Below are 24327 nucleotides of genomic sequence, written 5' to 3'. Positions count from 1 at the left end.
TCTGTACTGACAGCACTCCAAATTTACAAAAAAGTGAGCTCAATGTTAAAATTGACCGGAGTTTTCCTTTAACGTTTGAACAACGTTACCATGGGAGTGAACGGAGTTGTCAGAAAGCTTAATAAAGTTTGACTTTATCTGACTGTTTTGTTGACATTTGTTGACATCTAGTGGATGCATAACGCAAACCCAGTCAAACGTTTGACTGCAGTATCTTATGCGCCTTATAATCCGGTGCGCCCTATATATGAAAAATGTTCTAAAATAGGTCATTTATTGAAGGTGCGCCTTATAATCCGGTGCGCCGTATAGTGCGGAAAATACGGTAGTCGCATATCAGTAACAGGCTAATATAGCATTACATTTCACGTTCCTTGCAGCTAATTCATTACAATGACATAAAATAGTGTGATCAAACGTACAAGTAATACAAAAAGTAATTTATTACCTCATCCGTCAACATGATTCGTGAATTATACGAATTATACCATACATCTCTGAATGGTGATAACGACATCTCCCATCGTTCCACTCTCCTTCATACGATCATCAAGCTTCGCCTTTGTTATTGTTTTGTAAATGCAAACTCTGGCGGCGAAAAATTACATATTGTAGCTTTTAAAAAATGTACATACTGGATATCTTCTGTGGAAGTCTCAGGACCAAATAATTGTACCTGCCTGTTAACGTATGCATTTCTATACCTCCACGCAGACATCATACGTCATCAGTGTGATCCCTGAGGCTATGCATAGTTAATATTAATGAATTAATAATAATAATTTGTTACAACCCTTGTAGACAAACAGTCACCGAGCGCCACAAACAAACATCAGCACCTTTTACAGTTCCTCCTGAACCAAAACGATGAGCTTATGCTGCGTTCACGCCATGTCTTAACCGTAATCACGAGATGGCAACCCGTGACGTTCTACCCGGAGCTGTTCACGTCCTCAGACTTGGATTTATGCTTTTCTATTGCAACACTATCAACGCTGAAATGAATCTGCAGCAGTCAGGTGGTACAGATCAGCGCTCTTTAACCCTTAAAGAGCTATACGGCCGCCGGCGGCAAAAAATAACTGTTGTTCTTAAATGTTAAATAACTTTTGAAACGCTACTCCAATCCGTATGCTTTAAAAAGTCCCATAAAGAGGAGATTCGCGGCTTTTCTGTGATATCGGGTTAATCGCGTTTGGACATTCAGAAGCTCCGTAGTGAATGTGATTGCGTCATCAAGTTTTGATCAGCATTGATTCGTCAAAGAAACCCGTGCGGTTTGTTCCTCTGAGCCAATTATGAATGATTGTTGATGCTTAGTCCCACTCCCATGCCCAGATTGGTTGAAACTATCATCTACTCAACCAATAAACATACAGTAGTTCTTGGTCTGAATGTGACGCACAGAAAAACGCGCGCCAGTATAATGCGCATGCACAGACCGCGTGCCAGAATACAGATCTCTTTCAAGCTTGAACGAACAATAACACACACAATTATGCCAAAATGTCGTTTTGTCGATTATCTTCATAACATAAGAGCAGTCTTATGATGGACGAAAAGAGTTGTGCTTGTGAGAGAATGAGGCGCGTGTGAGATACGCGTCTCGGCAACGGCTGCTCTTAAAGGGCCAGCAGCGAATAAAGCGTTCCGTCAGTAAAGTTAATCAAAGAACAAAGGGAACAGAAAATTACTCACTGCTCTTGACTAAAGAAGTTTTGTAGCTTTAATAAGGATTAGTCTATATATAATTTATAATTCATGCAGCGCAGACTGTTTGATAACTTTATTCAATTTCTGTATAAAAAATTTGTATATAAATCCTCAATCCTACCTGTTGAGACAGGAAGGGCACAGGTAAATATGGCATTTATTATGGGTTTATGTGAGGATTGTTTGAAGTTCACTTAATTTAAAAGCTGTTTTTTTTTTTTTAGCCTAATAAATATTTTAAAAGTTGATAGCTTTCAATTGTATTGATGGAATCACTGTAATGTTGGATGGCTATAATTAACGTTTAAAATGTGGGGGGTGTCGTCATTTTTATCCAGACATCAATGGTTTATTTATCATTATAGGTGTTATCAATCATTTAGTTGTTGTTGCTAGTTTGAGTTAAGAAATACACATTACACAGAATGATCACTAATCTGTGTGTGCATTTTACTTTAGAACCAAGCAAGTTGACTCATGAAGCCATTTGTTTATTATATCGCAATCGCATATCGCAATCGCAATATTGACCTCATTTATCGCAATATGACATTTTCCTCAAATCGTGCAGCCCTAATTGTAATGATATGTGCTTTGACACATGAGGTAGTTTAACGCCGTCTCTCGTGACTCTTTTGTTCGCTCTCTGCTGTACGTGTTCATGTGTTTAAGAGGAGGCGTGGCTTTGGAGACGCTCTGAAGGGAGGGGGGGATCTCATGCTTTCAAAGCTAGCTTGCTATTGCCAGCCTCTCAGAAATTGCCTACCCTACCTTTAATTAAAGTTTAGTTTTATGTATGCTTTTTTTTTAGCGTTAGCGTTTTTTCGTTGTTAAAGTTAGTCACCATTAAAGTGATTGTTCTCTTTGAAGTTTCTTCTTTTTCAATAAGTATATTCAACTTGTTTTGGTGTATAGAATTAACTCTATATTACCTTTTTAGTTTGTTTAACAAAGTTAGGCAAATTAAGAATTTCGGTAACACTTTACTTGAAGGGGTGTGCATAAGACTGACATGACACCTTCATAACCATGACATGACATATGTCATGAATATGAAGTAGGGTTTATGCATATTTATGACAACTGTCATTAAGTGTCTTTCGCTCAATAATGACATTTTGAATGCAAATATGACATTGTTTAAGATGTCTTTGTTATGACATCTTGACATAAACCATAACATCATAACCTGTCAGTTTCTTTGTCATGACAACTTGACATTAAATTAAGTTAAACTGTCATGTGGTTGGTTTTGACATTGGCTGTCATAAGGCCATTATAACTGTGTCATGAATATTTTTCTTGACCTCAACTACAGTGATACAAATTGAATTTGTCATTAAACAGTTATAATGGCTTCATGACAGCCAATGTCAAAACCAGCCACCTGACAGTTTAATGTAATGTTAACCAATAAAGCTAAGTGGTATCTTAAGTTTGATAATTAATCTGCTATGTCATGTTTATGACAGGTTGTGTTGTCTTAGTAATGTCAAGTTGTCATGACGAAGACATTTCAAACAATGTCATATTTGCATTAAAAATGTCATAACTGAGCGAATGACACTTAATGACAGTTGTCATAAACATGCATACAACTTCCTTCATATTCATAACATGACATGTCATGATTATGAAGGTGTCATGTTAGTCTTATGCACACCCCTTCAAGTAAAGTGTTACCAGAATTTCCACTATTATGTGATGTTAATGCTCAACTTAATACAAGCTTAATGAATTTGGATCCACAATTTATATCGGTTGTGTTTGTTAAAAGGACAGACCAACTTTAAATTTTAAGTTGACACAATATTTTCAGTAAGTTGAACATGACTGTCCAGTCAGCGAGATGCATGCTTTGACTCTGCTCTCATGATGGCTTTGGCATCACAAAGCCATCTAAAGAAAAGCTGGAAATAATTCATTTAAATTAATGCTCTGATGAAAATTCATGGGAGAATAACTGAACAACAATTCTGGTCTCAGTGTCTCTGTAGAAAGCTCTTGGGCAGTTTCTAAATGAAGTACATCTAGTGCTTCTTTTCTATCTAATATTGAATCTTCCAGTTTCACACCACATACTTGATCAGCTCTAACTGATGCAAAGATGAGCACTCTAGTCTTGCTTTATCCTATTATTGATCTATGTCTAAGTGGGAGCCTAAGGAAGGATTGTCTTGATTGGATCTATTTAACTGTAGGCCTACTCAGTACTTCTATAAATCAGTAGCAGTTTATGTAATTTTTATGTTCAAGCTGCCATAATATGCGTTACAATGTTTATTTAGTAATATATTCTGTACTCATATTTGGGGGACTCTCATTAAGAACATCTGCCTTATATTATACCCCAGAATCAACATGGAAACTACTTTATCAGCCATTAAGATTTTATTGCACTGTGACATTTAGGACCCCAGTCGTCATTGTGTCTCATTTCGAAGGCATGCGTCCTCCGGAGGTCTCATTTATCAGTCGCATGAGGCTGCCTCATTTCAGTAAAGTAACCATTACATACCAAAGTCATAAAGAAATTACAACAATTTAAGCTTCACAAGGAATAACGGTCATTTTGATAATGGTTACCTTTCTGAAGTGAGACATATTTGACGTATGCGTCTGACTAATGAACCTAGACTAGAGGACTCAGCCTTAAAAATGAGACAATTTTTTTTTTGTAAAATAGCATGAGTTTCGTATGGAAGCTTGTTTCCGCCACTGAAAAAATAATAATAATAATTGCGACTTTTTATCTCACAATTGCGAGATAGGAAGTCAGAATTGTGAGAAATAAATTCGCAATTGCGAGATATAAAGTCGCAATTATGAGAAATAAAGTCGCAATTGCGAGAAAAAAAGACAGAATTGCGTGTTTACATCTCGCAATTCTGACTTTATAACACATAATTGCGAGTTTATATCTCGAAATTCTGACATCTTTTCTCAGAATTGTGAGATATAAACTCGCAATTGCGAGTTATCAGGCCAATTCTAAGGGGGAAAAAGTTGTCTTTTTTCCCCCTTAGAATTGGCCTGATAACTCGCAATTGCGAGTTTATATCTCACAATTCTGACTTTATATCACGCAATTCTGACTTTACAACACGCAATTGCGACTTTATTTCACGCAATTCTGACTTTATAACCTGCAATTGCGACTTTATATCAATAAATTCTGACTTTATATCTCGCAATTCTGACTTTATAACACGCAATTGCGATTTTATATCACGCAATTCTGACTTTATATCTCGCAATTATGAGAAATAAAGTCAGAATTGCGAGATGTTAACTCGCAATTGTGAGAAAAAAAGTCAGAATTGTGAGATAAAAAGTCGCAATTACCTTTTTTATTTTTCATTCTGTGGCGGAAAAAAGCTTATATAGTTTTGTATGCAAAATATGTATTTATTAATTGTATTGTACTTGCATGTTCTTTATGTGTGTGTGTTTGCAGTGGTTTTCCGAGTTGACCTCAATTCACTTGGGTTTAAACTTTACTTTCAGATTTGTGTTTGATTTTTAATTGTCTCATGAATTTAAGGGTGATTTAATTGGATTCACCTTAATCTAGTTTGTCATGTTGCTAACACTCTGTGCAGGGGTTTTAATTTTAGAGGATGCTGACGTTATGTTGAGTGACGCCTCTTACAATTATTCTCCTTTTAACTGGCTGGATTTCCTTTTTTCCCCTCTTTGTTATTCCGTCGGCTCGTCTGACTCGTTCTCAGAGTGTGTATGTGATGTGGTGGGCCGCAGCTGCACATTTTCCTCCTGTGTTGTATTTTTGTATTTTGTATTTATTTATTTATAAAGCACCTTGCTACACAGTAGCTCCAAAGTGCTGTTCATTACAAATGATCTAAATCAAAACAGCTCTACGTAACAAATGATCGAGAACAAAAAAAATAAGATAAACAATAAAAAAGTACAACACCCATTAAAAGAGTGACTTAAAATGCAAGAGAGAACAAGTGAGACTTTAGACGAAACCTAAAAATATTTAATGTTGGGGAAGATCTTACAAAAAAGGGTAAGTCGTTCCATAATCTCGGACCAGCAACAGCGAAAGCACGATCACCCTTGGATTTCAGACCTACTCGTGGGATAGTTAACAGGAGCTTATTTGAGGATCTTAGTGATATATATACCTTATAAGGCTTAATGAGCTTCACAAAGTATTCTGGAGCCATAGCATAAACTGCTTTAAAAACATATAAAAAAATCTTATAATGAATCCTATATTGTACTGGTAACCAGCTCAATGAGGATAACAAAGGAGTGATATGATGATCTGTCGTCTTTGCATTCATTAGCAATCTTACAGCAGCATTTTGAACTAACTGGAGACGTGCGATATGCAAATGACAAATCCCAAGGTAAATGGAATTGCAGTAATCTAACCGTGAGAAGATAAAAGAATGAATTATTTTTTCAAAATCACATGTTGAGAGAATCGATTTTAATTTGGCTATTATCCTGAAATTAAAAAAAGCAGTTCCGAACCACAGTTTTTATCTGTTTATCAAACGTCAGCGAGAAATCAAAAATTACTTTTTTTATTTCTTTTTTTTTATTTATGAAGGGACCATGCACAATTTTTAACGTAAAATTTCCATTTCATGAATTGTACCGGATTTAGCCAAAGGCTTTTTTTTATCCGTAGTCCCCCAGACAGGACAAAGCTAACAAAACATTACACAGACAATACCTATGTTATAGGTACATACACACTGTCAAGGCCATAAAAAACCATAAATACATAAATCAGTCAATCAATTTAACTACAACAATCTCAATGATTACATAATTGGTTCAATTTTTAAAAAGATTCCCAAGTGTTCTCTTATATGAAATTTTCATAAGAACACCCGTCTATCAAATCTTGTTGACAGACTATTTTCAGAGGGGATGCTTCTGTCAGGAGCACAAAAAACACTTAAGGCAATATTTCACTTGAAATAATTTACAATTCTGTCACCATTTATTCACCTCATGTAATCTGAACCAAAATAGATTTGTCAGTGGAATGCAAAGGGAGTTTAATTCCCAAGGGACATTGATGAAATGTGTTGTTTGAATGCACTGTAAGCATAGACTGTAAGTCATGAATAAAGGCATCAGCCATTTGCAGCAGTGTTGAGTTATTTAGCTAAAAATGTTTTTAATCAAAACTAGACGTAATAAAAAAAAAGTAGAAGTTTGAATTTTTTTTAAGTAACAGTTTGAGATCAGTTTTTAAAGGAGCTGTATGTAATATTGTGGCCAAAACTAGTACTGCAATCACTGTCAAATTACTGTAGAGTGGTGTATCCCCCTCCCCCTCCTCCCTGACTCGAGGTTGCCAGATCGGCTGCAGGATCCAGCAGGAACATGACGAGCTGCAGCTGTGGTAACTAGAGCAGAGCTGGCAACCCGGATGCCGCAACACTACTGACTTCGTGATTGGTAGATAGGTGGAGGGTGGAGCATCAGACCAAAACACAACATGACAACATCAATATCAGTTGAGGGCTGCAACTGCACTATTTAAATGACGATATCCTGGCCAGACTACTGTTGTCAGTGATAGAAGTATTTGAAATGTACATGATTTCTTAATGTCTAGTGACATTTCAGGGTAATTTTATGATTAATTGAAATACATTTCTTACATACAGCTCCTTTAATGTTTTTGAAAGTCTCTTATGCTGACCGAAGCTGCATTTCTTTGATCAAAAATACAGTAAAATATATATATTTGAAAAATATTACAATTGAATAATATTTCAGCATCATTACTCCAGTCTTCAGTGTCACATGATCCTTCAGAAATCATTGTAATATGCTGATTTGCTTCTCAAGAAACATTTTATTTTATTATTATCAGTGTTGACACCAGTTGTGCTGCTTCATATTTTTGAGACAAAACTCACTCTGGTATTTTCTGCAAGCATATTCATTTAAACAGCAGTTGCACCAGTTACAACTTAGCCTAGTTTTGACGTAAATGGGCGCTAAGTTACAACTTTAGCACTACTAAATATTTTTGCGTTGCACCTTTAAACTTATTTACGCAAGCCTGCGATCTGGAGTAACGGTTGGAGTAAAATAGCAGACAGATTGAACTGCATCAATAAGCTCTTCTTTTACCTGGCAGACTTCAATTCTTTAGACCTATATGATAATCCTGACAAAAAAAGAGAACATTGTGTGAATAGATTAGTTTGTTAGCGGCTCATCAACACTAACCGGTCCTACGGCACACCGCTGTGTGCATCTCTCCCATCTCTCTGTGTTGTGCATGTAAAAGAAGAAACGTATCAGTACTTATTTATTTATCCTTATTAATTTCATTTCAAATACAGTTTCTGAATGTTATTTTCATATAAAAACACTTAAGGTACTCATGATTAAGTATCGTATTTAATGGAAACTTTACCGTTAGATACGGTATGTGAGGCAAAAGAAGTTAGAATGAAATCCACAGCATTTAAACACATATTTGAAGGCTGCTATTGAATCATTGAGGGTAAATGTCTTACGACCTATTAGCTACATTCTGCCTTAAGAACAAATGGTGCAACGGAATAAAGTACAGAGTTAGTGACAAACTAGCTAGTAGTTACTAAGCCTCTAGTATGGACTTTACGGTCCAATTTAAGAAAGAACTTACGAACGTCGGGTGCAACCCTACCCAGTGCACTAGAATCTCATTACATTTCCCAGATTGCACAGCTATATCGCCTCCTGTTCTCAACACTGGCCTGTTTATTCAGCTTTGCTGGTGTGGAAAACCTAACTTTGTTTGACGGTTTACATGTCAGTCAGACGCCCTCTTTCTGTCTAAGCGGGCGGTTCTTGGCCAGAATAAGCTGCAGTGTGTACTAGACTTTGATCAATAGCCTAAAGCCTGGCTAGGACTTATTTAGGGGTTTATGCAGTACTTGTAAGAGCTTATCCAAGTTTAGTAAGAACAGAAAACTTTTGATAAGCCAGGCAGGAAAAAGCTACTGCATGCGTGTAACTAGGAAGGCACTGGTAACTGGATTTCAGAAGGATTGGCTGTTGTGTGTGTGTGTGTGTGTTAATGCAAATTCCCTAGTGCACAAGAGCAAGATTTCTCCCCGCAAGTGCTTGTTTAAGTGAACTTTTGAGTCGTTCCTCTTAGTAACTCCATCTGCAGTCATTATAAAGCACAGGAACCTCCTGCTGTTCTCTGTGATAACTAAAAGCCCATCTTTGTCATCTGAGATTCCCAGCAGCTCAGCTCGTCAGTGCTTACTGAATCACAGAGGGAGAGAGGATCAGACCGGAGAATAAGGGTTGTGGAAATCCAGAATCATTTTGTTTTTCCCCCTCAAGTTCACTTATAATGTAAGGCAAGGTTTCCTGGAACAAATACAGCCGGATTGTAGTTTTATATAACTGTTTTCAAACCCTACACCTAAAAACAAAATTCTGGAATAATTTACATTTATCCCTTTGGCAGATGCTTTTATGCAAATTACATTGCATTTCAACTAAGTTATGGTATTTTATTGGTTTGTTTTATTGATTATCCGGGATTCAAACCCATGATTTTGGTGTTGCAGTACCATTCAAAAATTTACAATCTGTAATATTACTTTATATTTTGTATAAGTTATGTCAGTGATGCAAAGCTGAATTTTCAGCATCATTACTCCAGTCTTCAGTGTCACATGATCCTTCAGAAATCATTTTAATATGCTGATTTGCTGCTCAAGAAACATTTATGATTATAGTCAGTGTTGAAAACTATGGAAGCTTGTTTCCGCCACTGAATAAAAAAATAATAATAATAATTGCGACTTTTTATCTCACAATTGCGAGATATGAAGTCAGAATTGTGAGAAATAAAGTCGCAATTGCGAGATATAAAGTCGCAATTCTGAGAAATAAAGTCGCAATTGCGAGATATAAAGTCGCAATTCTGAGAAATAAAGTCGCAATTGCGAGATATAAAGTTGCAATTATGAAGTCGCAATTGCGAGAAAAAAAGACAGAATTACGACTTTTTATCTCACAATTCTGACTTTTTTTCTCACAATTGCGAGTTTACATCTCGCAATTCTGACTTTATAACACATAATTGCGAGTTTATACCTCAAAATTCTGACATCTTTTCTCAAAATTGTGAGATATAAACTCGCAATTACGAGTTATCAGGCCAATTCTAAGAAAAAAAAGACTAACTTTTTTCTCCTCAGAATAGTTTATATCTCACAATTCTGACTTTACAACACGCAATTACGACTTTATATCACGCATTTCTGACTTTATAACCTGCAATTTGCGACTTTATATCTCGCAATTCTGACTTTATATCACACAATTGCGATTTTATATCACGCAATTCTGACTTTATATCACACAATTCTGAGAAATAAAGTCAGAATTGCGAGATGTAAACTCGCAATTGTGAGAAAAAAAGTCAGAATTGTGAGATAAAAAGTCGCAATTACCTTTTTTATTTTTCATACTGTGGCGGAAACAAGCTTCCATAGAAAACAGTTCATAAGATAAGAAAATATGAAATCTTTTGTAATATTATAAATGTCTTTGCTGTCCCGTTTGATCAACTGGTGAATAAAAGTATTAATAAAAAAAAAACTAAAAAAACTTACTGTTGCCAAACTTTTGAATGGGAGCATAGATGCACTTCACAGATTAATGTTTGTATGTTAATGTGTTCATTGTGTACAGATTTCAGTAGACCTGTTTGCAGTTTTTACCCAAATGCTTTAAGTTTTGAAAGTAACAGTATGTTACTACTCCTCACTGAAATTAAAGACAAGAGGCTGTATTTCAACAAAGGCATGTTTGTGATGTGTGATTATCAGAGGTCCTAACGGAGTGTGGACGATGGAGGAGAGAGGCGAGACGCCTCACTTTAACACCACGTTTGAGGCGGCGCGTCCCAGCGTGACTCACATGTCTCTGCTGCAGCTGCAGAGGACAGGACACCTCAAATACCTCATCAGCCAGAACGTAGACGGCCTTCACCTGCGCTCCGGCTTCCCCAGGTAATAACCTAACGGATATTGCACACAAAAATAGCAAAAGCTTTCTCAAAAAAGCTGCAATCTGATTGGCTGGCTTCATGCAGGTCTCACTTCTCTCTCATACCGTTTTGATTAAAGTTTTGACCCCTGTCCTGTGTGTGATTTCAGATGTGTCATGTTGATTAGCTCTTGTAATTTTCCCCTCCCGTAAGCGAACGCAATTAGCATGTCTTGTTCTGGGCAGATGAGTTGACGCTGGTAATGTTGAATTTAGCATATTGACATGATGAATTTCCCGTTATATTCAGGCAGACTTAATTAAAAGCCCTCAGTCTTCATATATTGTATTTTTCATTAATGCTATTAAAGTTAAAATAAAGTTATTTTCTTAATAATTAAATTGTAAAAAATAAATTAAAAAGTAATTAAAATCAACTTGTTTTAGTGCAGTTAGTTGCCAACATTTGCAATTTTTTTTTTTTTTGTGTGTGTTGAAGTTAGTTGATGTACTACTAAAGTAACTAATATTGAAACTGAAATAAAAATAAATAAAAACTTATGCTGATTTAGAAAACGTTTTATGGTGGCATGAGGACTGTGAGAGGTTGCGACAGAAGAAAGCATCCATCCACAGTTCCTGTGGATTTATGGCTTGACCATCCATAATTATGCAAAACAGTTGCATTACCACAAAGTTATCGTCCGTACTATTTAAATAATATATATAAAAAAACTAAATATCAATATCCAGGGCACCAAGACACTGCCTTTTAAACACATCACCAGATTCCTCATGCCTCTGAGCTCTTTAGAGTAGGTTTATCATTACTACATAAAGAAGAGTTGTTTTATTAATAATACTGTCTGTCTGTCTGTCTGTCTGTCTGTCTGTCTGTCTGTCTGTCTGTCATCCATCCATCCATCCATCCATCCATCCATCCATCCATCCATCCATCCATCCATCCATCCATCCATCCATCCATCCATCCATCCATCCATCCATCCATCCATCCATCCATCCATCCATCCATCCATCCATCCATCCATCCATCCATCCATCCATCCATCCATCCATCCATCCATCCATCCATCCATCCATCCATCCATCCATCCATCCATCCATCCATCCATCCATCCATCCATCCATCCATCCATCCATCCATCCATCCATCCATCCATCCATCCATCCGCAGTCAGAATCCATGTGTCATGCGAAAAATAGTTAAGGTACACAACACAGGTCAAAATAAAGAACGAGAAGTGTTGTGAATGGGGTGGCGTTAGATTTCTCCTCTGAGTTCTGATTCACGAACAAGTGAAAAAACAGTCCATATGTTTGTGAATTAGGCTACACTGGTTGCACTACATGTTTTTGAGTCACCAAAAAGAACCGGTTCATGAGAGTCATCTGTTAAGGAAGTCGATTACACAGTGAGTGCAGCCCGCAAATGCAACTTCTAGAAAGACGTGTGATCTTTTTTATTTCATTACATTGATTACAGGTACAAAAACACTGCTTAGATTCAAATTTGATACTAGGATAAATCTGAGGTGGCAGTGTTATTTCAGTAGATCTCCCCCTGTATATAGACATATAAAAAATATATATATAGAAATGACAAAGACAAAAAGATACTAAAACTTTAATTAAAATTAAATGAAAATATTAAAATAAAAACTACTACAAAATCTGTGATGTGTATACGAATGATGGGATTGTCATCTTTTCTGTTATAGCTCCATTCTCTCAATATGAATTATGATTCATTTCTCATTATTCTGGTCTTATTGGGTTTGTTTATTTCTCTGTATCTGCTAGGGATCGATTGTCGGAGCTGCACGGGAACATGTTTGTTGAAGAATGTGAGAAGTGTGGCAAGTATGTGATCGATCTCTCTGAACATGTTAATGAAGTCTGTCTGCACAGTGCACTTCTCATGTAGTCTGATAGATGCTTTACAAGCAGAAGACATTCAGTACGGTTTTAAACTTGTTGCTGTGTTACTGGTTGCTAAGGGCAGATAATGATATAAAAAGACAGACTTTTAACTCATTTATTTGACTAGCAGCATATAGTAGCAGAAACAGCTTTCACAGGGTGTCTGCAGGCTTTATGAAGGTACATTTAAGACTTTTTTGACTAAATTAAAGGGAACACAATATGTTCTTTAAATGTAAATGTCTAGGGAGAAACACAATGACATGAGTTGTATTACCATTACTTGAAAATATTAGCCTGGTTAAAACCAGACCATTCTCAGTTGTAACTGAGTTATGGTCTGGCAAAGCGTCATAGACAAATCATTTCCAGAGGGGCGTCACCAACGGACGTCGCGGATAGACCTAAACCCAATCAGAGCGATGCAGGAGATGACGTATGCAGAGCGGCGGAGACACATCTCCGAGTGTTGTTCTTTGCTCGGTTTTTAACAAAAAGGAAACGTTCAAATCGCTTAAAACAGACGTGATAGCTGATGCGAACGAGTGATGTTCGACGGCGGCATCCATCTTTGTAATGTAGGCTACAAAATCTGCTTCAAAATCCCAGCGCTGTCGTCATCGTGTAAAGCCCGCCCCAACGTTTCTGATTGGTGCCTCGATTTCGGCGGATTGGAAGTGGGCTTGAATGAGCTCTTTGCCAGACTAACTTTCAGAGCAAATCTAAATTTGCCGGAAGTTGTCTGGGTTTTCCCAGGCTATGAAAATACAACTCATAACAAATATCCATTACTTTTTAAATCATTTTACAAAAGTAAAAAATAGCTTGAATGATATTTGTATTAGAAAACAGGACAAAAAAACAGAGGAAGATATTTATTTTTTGTACTGCATGCAACATTTAATGCCATAACCTTCTGAATGTAAGATTTCTGCTCTGATTTAAGACCTTTTTAAGGCCTTAATAAGGGCAAATTAAGAACTTTTATAGACCGGCAGAAACCCTGTTCCATCTGAATATAAGCTTGTTTTAACAAATAGTTTTAAATGACTTTAAAGGGGTCATATAATGCCATTTTTGTACAAGCTAATATGATTCTTTAGGGTCTAAATTAAAAGTTTGTAATATACTTTAATTAAAAATTCTCATTAGTATTGTAAGAAAACACTTATTTTACCTGGTCAAAAACAGCTGTTTTCAGCACGCCGTTTCAGTGCATATGCCTTTAAATGATCATGAGCTGCGCTCACTCCGCCCCTCTGTTCTGTGTACACCGTTTGTAACACAATAACACAATAACCATAACGCGTTGTTCAGTATAAACGTGGAATTATGAATTATATTGAGAACGTCATACATAGAAAACATGCCGTAATGTACCCTGACTGAGTGTAAACCTTAGACGCATTCATTGTGAAGCGTGCAGCTAGCGATTTGCAAAGATTAATATATTAATATAAAGTTTAATAAAACGTTTCACTCACTTCCGTTCTTCTGGAGGTTCAGCAGGAACACGAATATCTGGTACCGATCCTTTTTAGCAAAGCTTCTTAGCAAATCCAGCTTTATACTGACCCTCGTTTATAAAGCAGTCTGGTGTGTGAAATGATTCGCGCAAACATGAGAGCATTGACGTTGCTCGTGGGGAATATTCCCTTCGAAAACAAAACTCAGCCACTGCGTCTTCAGCGGTTCGGATTCAGGAACATTAAAATTACTGTGTTCGTTATTACACCCAAGAACAGAACACCACAATCGCTTAGAGCCATTCTGCTCATAGACAGTGCTCCGGCACATCAACAATGACCGCGCCGGTCCGGTCCGCGCCGCGCAGACTATGATTGACAGCTACCTCATGTGCGAGGGCGGGTCTGTGTTGAAACGCTCCCGTCAATCAACAATCGTGGGAGGGGCGTCCGTTTTATTGACGTCACAAAAACGAACGGCTCGATTTGAGGCAGGGGAAAACATATAAGGAGATTAAAACAAAACCACTGGATGGATTTTTATCATTATATGATGTTTGTGTACAGGCACTGCCAACACACATTTCAGTACAATCAACTTGTAAAAGTGCATGTACCATTATATGACCCCTTTAAAGTGTGTACTTTTGCATCAATCTTTTTCTCATCCCAGTTTAAAGCAATATTCCAAGTTCATTATCATCATACAACTTAAGCTCAATCGACACCATTTGGGGTTCATTACCAAAAGAAATAATTTCCATTTGTCCCTCCTTTAAAAAATAATATCAATCTTACAATGACTTGCATTGAGGCACTTACTATAAAAGTGAATGGGGCCAATCTGTAAACATTAAAATACTCTGTTTAAATAGTACAGCCACAAGACAAACAATATGTGTTAACATATTGGCACAGCGATAAGCACTCGTGCCCTGGGCTGTTTCAGGCAGTATGTTCGGGACACGGTAACTGGAGTGATGGGTCTGAAGCCGACCGGACGCTACTGCGATGTCACACGTTCCAGAGGACTCCGATCTTGCAGGTGATTGCACCACTTTAGAGGAATGGACCGGATCAGGTCCATTATTGATTTTCCATGGTGGTGGGACCCAGAATTTCCAGACTATTCACACACATATCTATTCTGTCTGTGTATTGCTGTGAAGTCTGGGCTCCCCCATCAATCCATTTTGTCCTAAACATGAGACCTGCTTCATATTAAGGGCTTCAAAATGAATCGTAAGATATAGTTAACGCGTATAGTTTAGCACAGCTTGCCCCGTCAGATGCTCTGACAGATACTTGTGCTGTTTAACAATTTTAAAATAGCAAGAACGCGTCCTGTTCATATACGCCCCCCTTGACATGAGCTATTTGTTCTGTCTCATCACTGTGTGTGTGTGTCTCTGCAGAGGGAAGCTGATCAGCACTATATTGGACTGGGAGGACTCGCTGCCTGACAGAGACCTGAATAGAGCTGATGAGGCGTGCAGGTAAGGAAGATAAATATCCCGAGACTGAGACTGAATGAGGAAGTTGTGCTCTAACAGTACAGAGAGAAGGCCATTATATATTATATTTAGGGAATCAAGAACGGTGTGCATTGAGAACAAATTTTTTAAATTTTGTAAGTATATCATCAACCTGTCCAGGGACTGCAGGCGGAAATTAGCATTTTTGCTATAACCTGGCACATGACATCTCTTCTTTCTTAGATTAATGTTTTTTTTGTGCATTGTCCCTGATCAAATAAATAAATAAATAAATACAAGGCAAGCAGCACTTACAGGACCACAGGAAGATTGAGCTCATTCCTTTGGTGATTGACAGGTGAATTTAGAAAACTCAATTACTTGATGTACTAACATAACTAAAACTTAAACTGAACTTAAAAGCATATAAACATAATAAAAAAAAAATAGTTAACACACAACTAAATTACTAAAGTTTTTATTGAAATGAAAAGGGAAAATATTAAAATAACAACTAATTCAAAATATTAATAAAAGTAGTATCCAATGATTCTAAAATATGTTGATTTTGTGTTGATCGGACTGCAGATGATTTGTAAAGATCAAGTAAAGAAAAATAAATTGAAGTAATTATTAACAAAACGTATGCAAATTGATTCAAAATGACAGATATTGAAAACAGGACAATTCTTTTTTGTTTTTGTTTTGTTATGGAACCATTGTTTATTATAATAAATGATTTATCCATGCACATCATTCTTTTTTAAAATCAATCTGTTTCACTTAGATACACTTCAAAATACAGAAGAAAAGATGAGCGCGAAGATAATTGCAATCACATGCCGATTTTAAAGAGTCCCCAGGAATGTACGGAGATATGAATCATGATTTTAAGTCAAGGTATAGCAAAATTAAAATGATTTTTGGACTTCATTTTATACATTGATTTATATAGCCAAACTGCTACAGTGTGTTCTGGCAGTGATGCATTGTAAACTTGACCTCACTTCCTGCACAAAGTGTTGCAATTATAATTACTTATAACTATTTTCAGTTACAATTATTAGATTGTGAAAGTGCTTCCTTACAAAGTATTAAAAGAACTTGGAATCAGAACCAGAATTCCTTGTGATTCTCAGTCTTCATCATTGTATCAACAGCACCAGATCCAGCTTAATCGTATTACGGTGAACGTACTGCAGTCTAGACACACAGACACACACACACGCATACAAAACATCCCACAACACCTGCTGCACATCTGACCCGTGACTGTCCTCTGGGTTTCCACATGCTTGTAAAATCCACTGGAGTTTGATGGAAATAAATGTGACCTTGAATATGGTTTTTCCTTTTCTATTTTGTAATGCATTTATAATTTGAGTTCCTCCATTGATTCATTGAATGTAATACATACGTTCATTTGTTTAAAGGGATACTTCACCTCTGGAAAGATGAATGTGTATTTAAAATGGGTCATTTATGTAGAAGAAATGTGAAATTATTTTTGAATTTGGATGTATTTTTGGCTTATGTGGATGAAAGACAACAACTCCCAGAATGCACTTGCTTCGCTGCCCTAGGAGGCCACGCCTACCGGTAACAGAGCGCAGTAGTTAAACAACAAGTCTAGGCTACTAGTGAGTCTCCGTGATGAGTCTGCCGGGATTTCGAGATCGCCCGAAATGTCCGGGATTCGGCTTTTGCGTTCTACAGTCGCCATTTATTATGTTTACTGTGGCGAGCAGGACGAGTGAGGGCCGCGGGAGAACGACGCGAGGCCGGTGGCGTGATTACTGATGAGCGACACCTGTGAGACGCACAGGTCTCGTATCTCTCACGGAGGAGCGGGAATTTTCTTAGCAATGTTAAAACGCACATCAACCGATCACTTGTTTAGCAGTTAGATTGAAACAAAAGGTGTGCATGTAAACAATGAATGGCGACTGCAGAAAGCAAAAGCTGAATCCCGGACATCGACGGCCGGACATGTCCGGGAAAAAGAGGATGGTAACCCCTACTACTCAGCTTTCTCCACAGAACAAGAGCCTGCTAGCTTAGCTTCCAAAAAAAGATGTCTGACACTATTTGTGCATTCTTTGAGTGAGATCCCACCCTCTATGGGCGGGTTGAGAACATGCGGGACAGCCCCTAGTGGCTGTAGTCTTTAGCCTCTGGCCAAAAAATCCTCCGATGACGCAAAATGGCGATTTTTGCGTCATCGGAGGATTTTTTACAGACAAAAAGTACATAAATCTCTCGTCTCTGGGGGATATGAGGGTGGAAAGCACGTAGTAATTCGAAAATACCACAGGTTTTCTACTAATACAAAGCTTAATGCTAAATCCTGAAGTATCCCTTTAAGCTGTCAAGAGTTTGCCTTAAAGGTGCTCTATGTAACTTTTCTACTAAAATGAATCCTTTTTTTATTGCCTGTGTGTGAAGGGGTTGTAATCACACATTAAAATGATCCACTTGTCGAGTTTTGCTATTACCTCTGAAGGCCAGTATTCCTATTTCTATGTGAAGTCTCCGGGTCGGATTTACCGCGAAATCCAACGGATGTGATGTGCATGCGCGCTCCCGAGCCTCTCTCCTTATATACAGGCTATTATAGACGGTCAGGGAGTTACGTCCGGGTAAAGGCGCACGTTTTTCGGCTTATATCTCAGTCAATCTTTGATCAATATTCCCAAGACTCTAATCGTTCGTAGTGCTGGACGGGGCCTTTCGAACGAGCCCACCCCCGAGGTCCAACTCGCCCGGCTCCCCGAGTTATAGCCGTTCGAAATCGGGGGTCCCAGCGAACGGCGATCCGGTAGGGGGCACTCTAGCCACTCTAGCGTTCGGGCAAGGGTTCCCCTGGGACCTCCTCCCCCGAATTTGAGCTCTCTGGGTCTTTGCGTTCCAGAGATATGAGCGATTTTCTTCTGAGATCGTGACGTCACCGGCGTCCGCAATTTTGCAGCGCGCCCGATGGTTTTCTGCTAATATCTCCGCGAAAACACCACCAAAAACTATGGAACTTATATGGTTCTTTTCAGCTCGACTAGATGGTCCCAACGAGCTCGGTGCTCGCCGAATCCGTCAAGTATTCGCCGAGATATTTGCGTAATAGACGGTATTGTCTATGAGTTCGAGCACGAGCGCTCTTGTAAAATTTGGTTGCAATCTGAAACATCACCACTAGAGGCCGCTAAAAGTTACGTAGAGCACCTTTAAGGCATAGTACTACAAAGCTGCATAATATATAACTTTGTTTCCTAGTTTACAAGATCACTCGATATTACATGATTTAAGAATGAGATCCTTCATATATAAACATTGGAATGTGTGTTATTAATGGTGCTTGCTACTGTAAGTAGTGCATACTTTTGCTCATACATTAGTGAACTTTTAGTTCACTAATTAGTGAACATAGGCAAACATTACTCTGAAGTCTAGTTTCTAGTCAAATTTGATCATGTATCTTTGTTTTATTGTTCGATTAGTTAGTCTTTATGTTTTAATATTTCATAATGTGATGCAGCTGTAATATTTTGCTTATGAAACATGGTGTTGTTTTTGTAATCAAGTTATTTGACCGCTGATGTTTCCTATTGCAGGTCAGGTAGATTCAGTCTTAAGGTGCAGTCACATTTACCGTTGTTCTGGGATTTTTTTGCATCCATGCATTTCGATAGGAATCCACGCAATCTGGAATTTCGCATGAGGGCGTAAGATTTCCCCATGTAGATTTTGCTGTTGGTCATGCGGATTCACTGCATTGACTGATAAAAAGCTGCTTTGGTTTGAAAGTGAGTAATGTGTGAGCTGTGCTTGATACATCTCTACACTATTGACAATAGATGCAACAAAAAAAAAAAATGCATGCAAAATGTCTTTGAAATGTGACCACACCATAGACATGTCCTTCAAATGTGTTTTAGGTAAAAGCATGTCTAAGCATGTAGGTTTCACAGTGGACGCACGGTATTCTGGGGTTGATGGTGTGTTCAGGTGAAATCAGGACGAGCACGATGAGTGTACTCCTACCACATGAGAAAACCAATCAAACTCCTACCAGCTCCTGTTCAGACAAAGGCCACTTGTGGTTTCTTTACAAGACTGCAATCATTCATTTTGAAAGATGTCTGGTTCTTTTTTCTTGTTATTATTTGGTCTGCTTTTTCAGCCGATCTCTTTCTTTTAGTCATGTATAGAAAGTGATTCTTTGTTGTTGCAGTAGTTAATGGAGAATTAATGGAGCTTTTAGTGAACCAGTATTCATTATCTTGTGTGCAGGATAATCAGCTCTTTATGAATATTTGATTAAATGTAAGTATTGTAGTGTTTCTGTTGAAGCTTGTACTTTATAAAGTTAATGATGTTCAGATAAAAAGAGATTTCAGCAGTGATTACAGGTAGAAGGCTCTTGAGCTAGTACATCTTTGCTCATGTTACAGTTCATGTAAAGACTTATGAAACAGGCAAAATGCTCCACTAGCCATTCAACAACTGACTAGTCAACCAGTATGACCATTTTCACTTGTTTCAGAATTTTCTGTATTCATTTTTAAATGCTAAATTTCAGCTTTACCATTGCAGTTTCTTTAACCTCACCATATACTCTCTATACTAGTTTAAATGTGAGATTTTTTGCATTGTGACATTTTATTTAATAGCACATGTCCTCATCTAATTCTCATTACCATAATGTTTCATTTAAAGTAATATGTTTTACTGTGTTAATATTTAAATACTGTAATATGTTTTATTATTATTTAAAACAGCAGGTTTAAGGCAGGTTATTTTTAACTAAAACTGTTAAATGGTTTTTATTGATTTGTAAGGGGTGTACAGTCAAAGACCCAGAACCAGATATGAAGAATGAAGACCCGGAGTCAGAATTATAAAAAAATTAAAGAAAAGTTTTACTGAAGATAGTTTGCATTTTCATCAGCAGAAGTCAGCTTCAAGACTCACACAGGAGTTCGTAGGCCGCCCCGCTTACAGTTACAAAGATCACAGCAGTTATACCATTTCCAAGGTCTAAGCTACGTCATTGCTTACAGGTTGAATGATTCTCATTGGCTAAGAAACATTAAGAGCCTAAACAATTTAACACATGTGAGGAGATAGGGGTGCCTATCGCCATTAGTCAAGATAGTTGTCGTCCACTCATTAGATTTAGGTCTGTGGTGGCCTCGCAGGTTAGAGAAGGGCGCCGGGGTGTCTGGTCCGACCGTCCAGAACCTACATAGAATGTCATACGCACACACACAAATAACAGACACTAGCAAATAACAGCTCCCATCAAGGCTGAAGAGAGTCTGAGCTCCTTATTATCAGTTAAGTATACCAAAACATAATGCTAAAACATTCACTCGTTTGGGAGAAAAACAGATCACTGGCATTTACTCCCAAGGAAGGAAATATACTGGAAAGAATACATTTTAATACAACAATTAAAGTTTGATAGTAACGCTCAATATAGCTTGACTATATGTCCAGCGAAGAATCATATGTGCCCACGCTGCCTTTAGGACCCTCTAACCTTTCTACTGATCCCAGAGAAAGAGACAAACGGCCTTGTGGGTTACGTGGCCTTCGTGTCCTGCGTGTACTACGTGCAATCTCAAAGTAAGATTGGAATGCACCTAAAAGAAACTGGTTACTTGCATCCATGCATTTAAGAAAATATAATTTCACAGGCACAAAGAATATAAAAATTATTATGTGATAATGAATATATTTGATTATTGATTTTTATAAAGGAAGTATATAACCATTCAAAATGATATATGATTATATATGTATTTGAAGAGGCAAGGGATTTTGACCAACCCTTCAGTCCCCCGTTTTAGACCAATGTGGGGTCCAATACCGCCACGTCTGGTCTAACCAGTGAGGTCACTACGGAAGGGAGGAGTGGTGACGCATGCTCCCCTGACGGGTCACACTTGTCTCTTCACCTCGTCATGGACATGCTGGATACTAAAAATTCCAGTCCCCATTAAGAGGCTCTCCCACCTTCCACTCACAACAGGACATCAATGTCATTCTTCCTCAGTTTATCAGTCAGGTTAAAATTTTATAAAACACATAACTGATTACGAAACAAGTACATATTTATTCTCTGGAAGCCAGGCTAAATAAGCAAGCACTATTGCTGTATTCCTAGCATGGGCTAGATCCACAGTCACTACTCAGATCCTAAATAAAGACATTGTCTATAATCATGAATACCAGAATATATGCACTAGTTTTTTTTTATTTATAAAATTATGATTTCCAAATCCTTTTATTATAAACAAAGTTGGATGGTTAATCCATTATTTTCACTACCCCTTTTATAGACCCTTTAGGTTTAAAACACAATGGTTGTCTCACTAAAAATAAACAACAAACAATAAAATATTAATAATTAAGACCCATAATAATCGATGTAAGCACTTTAAGTCTTTACTGAAATCATCCTTCAGTTTACAGTCACATAGCATGTACCATTTTAATTGTATAACATCTTATACCCTTTTTTGTTTGTTTCAAAAATAGAAATAAAATAAAACAAATTCACATCATCATTTCAGTCATTATTTTACCACTAAAATATAGGATCGTTCCCCATTCTGCTTAATAAAGCTTTTGTTCATTCCTTATCCTTATATCACTTGAATCCCTGTCAATCATACAATGTCTAACCCTAACCTTTTTCATACCATTTAAACTTAATTTGACTTCCATAAATCCTATCAGAAATTGTATTTTCATTACATACATTTTCTTCTACTATATTTCTTCCATCTTGCCCTAAATGCCAGTTCCTTCTGCATCCGAGTCTCTCACCACTGTCAGCCTAGTGACACTTAAAGTTCCCTCGTTAGGGGAATCATGGTATTTTATTAATTCTTCAATACTCTTGTTTTCTTATCATTAACTTCAACTTTATTTTTCATTATAACTACTTCTCACAGTATTTGTCTCAGTTCCACTTATCTTTACAGTTTTACAGAAACCAAAATATTATGTTACTCAGATCCCAGCCCACAGCCATATAGCTGCTTTCTCTTTTTACCTTTATTAAATTGTAGTTTTCTTAGACATCTAATGTCATACATACATTTAAGGGATTGAGAAATAAAACCTTTTCTTTTTAGAAGTTATATTCACTCCTCCTTTATTCGCCCTCCGGCCTTTCAATAAAAATGAGGGAGCTCACTCTGGATAATTTGGATAGTGATAATTTGGATAGTGCCAATGTGTCACTTTGTCTCTCTGCCGTCAAGTCTATATATATATCTTTTTTTTTTTCCTACGTTTATCCTTATGATCCCACCTAGTTGTCTATTTAAATTTAGACCCTCAGTTGAATTTAGACAAGAGTTTTACCCCATAATGGACGGCAATCTTCTTTACAATTCCAATTTATATAAAATACTAATCCAGAGAGTAATTCAGTTCAATATCATAAATGACAAAAGCATTCATAATTACCAATAGCAGACAGAGCTGGAAAACCACTCCAATTAAAGCTCGTCCCATGTTCTGCATTGTCTTTTCATCAGATTGTCTTAGAATTATCAACTTTTTTAAAGTTGGTCATTTCACTTAACCCATCTGTAATGATAAAACACAAATTCCAGAGGTTAATGACACAATATCCTCAAAATCAGGAAATAATAGTACCCCAAACTAATACATACAAGACATAAAGTGCTGTCACCATCATACGCACTCATACTAGACACACATATGTTAACTGTTCATTTTCAATGTTCATTTTTCTTTATATTATTGCTAAAAGATTTAAATTTTAAATAAGATTTTAAACTTCCCATTTTCCGGTAGCTTCTACCTAATTTTACATGGTCTCCCAACCAGTTTCAAAGCATGTCTTGTTCATTATTCATTAGAATTTAACAAGGTCAGCTGGGTTGTTTTGTTTCATTATCATTATTTTGCTTCAGCTTGCTCTAGCAGGCCAATAATGGAAAGACAGACACAGTTACCATCCCTTCCTCTGCTCAAGCAGTCTCTCTCACTATAAATAAATAATCTTTTTCAACAGCCTTCTAAGGCTGTAACTTAGACAAAATGTAATATTAAATTAATTACAATAACCTTTGACCATTCACCTTGTTATCCAGATTTTTCTCAAATCTACAAAAGCTGTCTTCATCTTTAGCCACCACCATGTCTAACGACCTTCAGGAGTTAAAACTATGTCATAGACCTATTAGTTCAAAATCAACACTATGATTTTCCTTGCCCATAAGGCAAACCAGTACATAAAAAGTTTTGCTACTGTCTCCACAACAACTAATGGGAATCACTTCATGGCCTCAGCTGGCTCTTGAAAGCCCACTCCTGTTAGCCCTTTATCTATAATCTCCATCAGGGTGTTTTCCCCTGGCATATTTGCAGACGCTTGTCACAATAAAAAAACAAGCCATACAATGAATGCGGTTTCTGGTGATTGGTATAGAGGAACACTCACGTTTCTGGGTCAGACTGCCTGTAACTCCTCACAGCTCATCCGCCCTAACGATAAAGGATGCTGCTGGCCTCACAGTCATCCGCTCCACTCTCATACCTTTCTCACATAAACACCTCCATCTTGAGATGCCCAGTGACTTTACGTGATCCACTCTGGCTTGGGTTGCCCCCTGTCTGGCCAATAGAAGGTCTTACCCGTCATAGAGATGGTCACTCGTGCCCACTGGTGACCGCTCTTTCCCATCACAGGC

The 24327-nt window shown here is 37.4% G+C and overlaps 1 protein-coding gene across 2 annotated transcripts in view; it reads left to right on the top strand.

Moving 5' to 3' along the window:
* sirt6 (sirtuin 6) overlaps positions 1-24327 on the top strand; it is a 41202-nt gene that overhangs the window by 8132 nt on the left and 8743 nt on the right. The window contains exons 3-6 of one of the 2 annotated variants that reach the window (XM_056271645.1): positions 10557-10739; positions 12538-12597; positions 15073-15168; positions 15539-15619. In XM_056271645.1, the coding sequence (XP_056127620.1) occupies positions 10557-10739; positions 12538-12597; positions 15073-15168; positions 15539-15619 (420 nt within the window). The remainder of the gene's footprint in view (positions 1-10556; positions 10740-12537; positions 12598-15072; positions 15169-15538; positions 15620-24327) is intronic. The other variant, XM_056271646.1, reaches the window with a different exon arrangement.

This window comes from Rhinichthys klamathensis, unplaced genomic scaffold (genome assembly GCF_029890125.1).
Source record: "Rhinichthys klamathensis goyatoka isolate OS25496 unplaced genomic scaffold, OSU_Roscu_1.1 h1tg000323l_1, whole genome shotgun sequence".
Lineage (NCBI taxonomy): Eukaryota > Metazoa > Chordata > Actinopteri > Cypriniformes > Leuciscidae > Rhinichthys > Rhinichthys klamathensis.
This window is presented reverse-complemented; position numbering and strand designations above follow the sequence as displayed.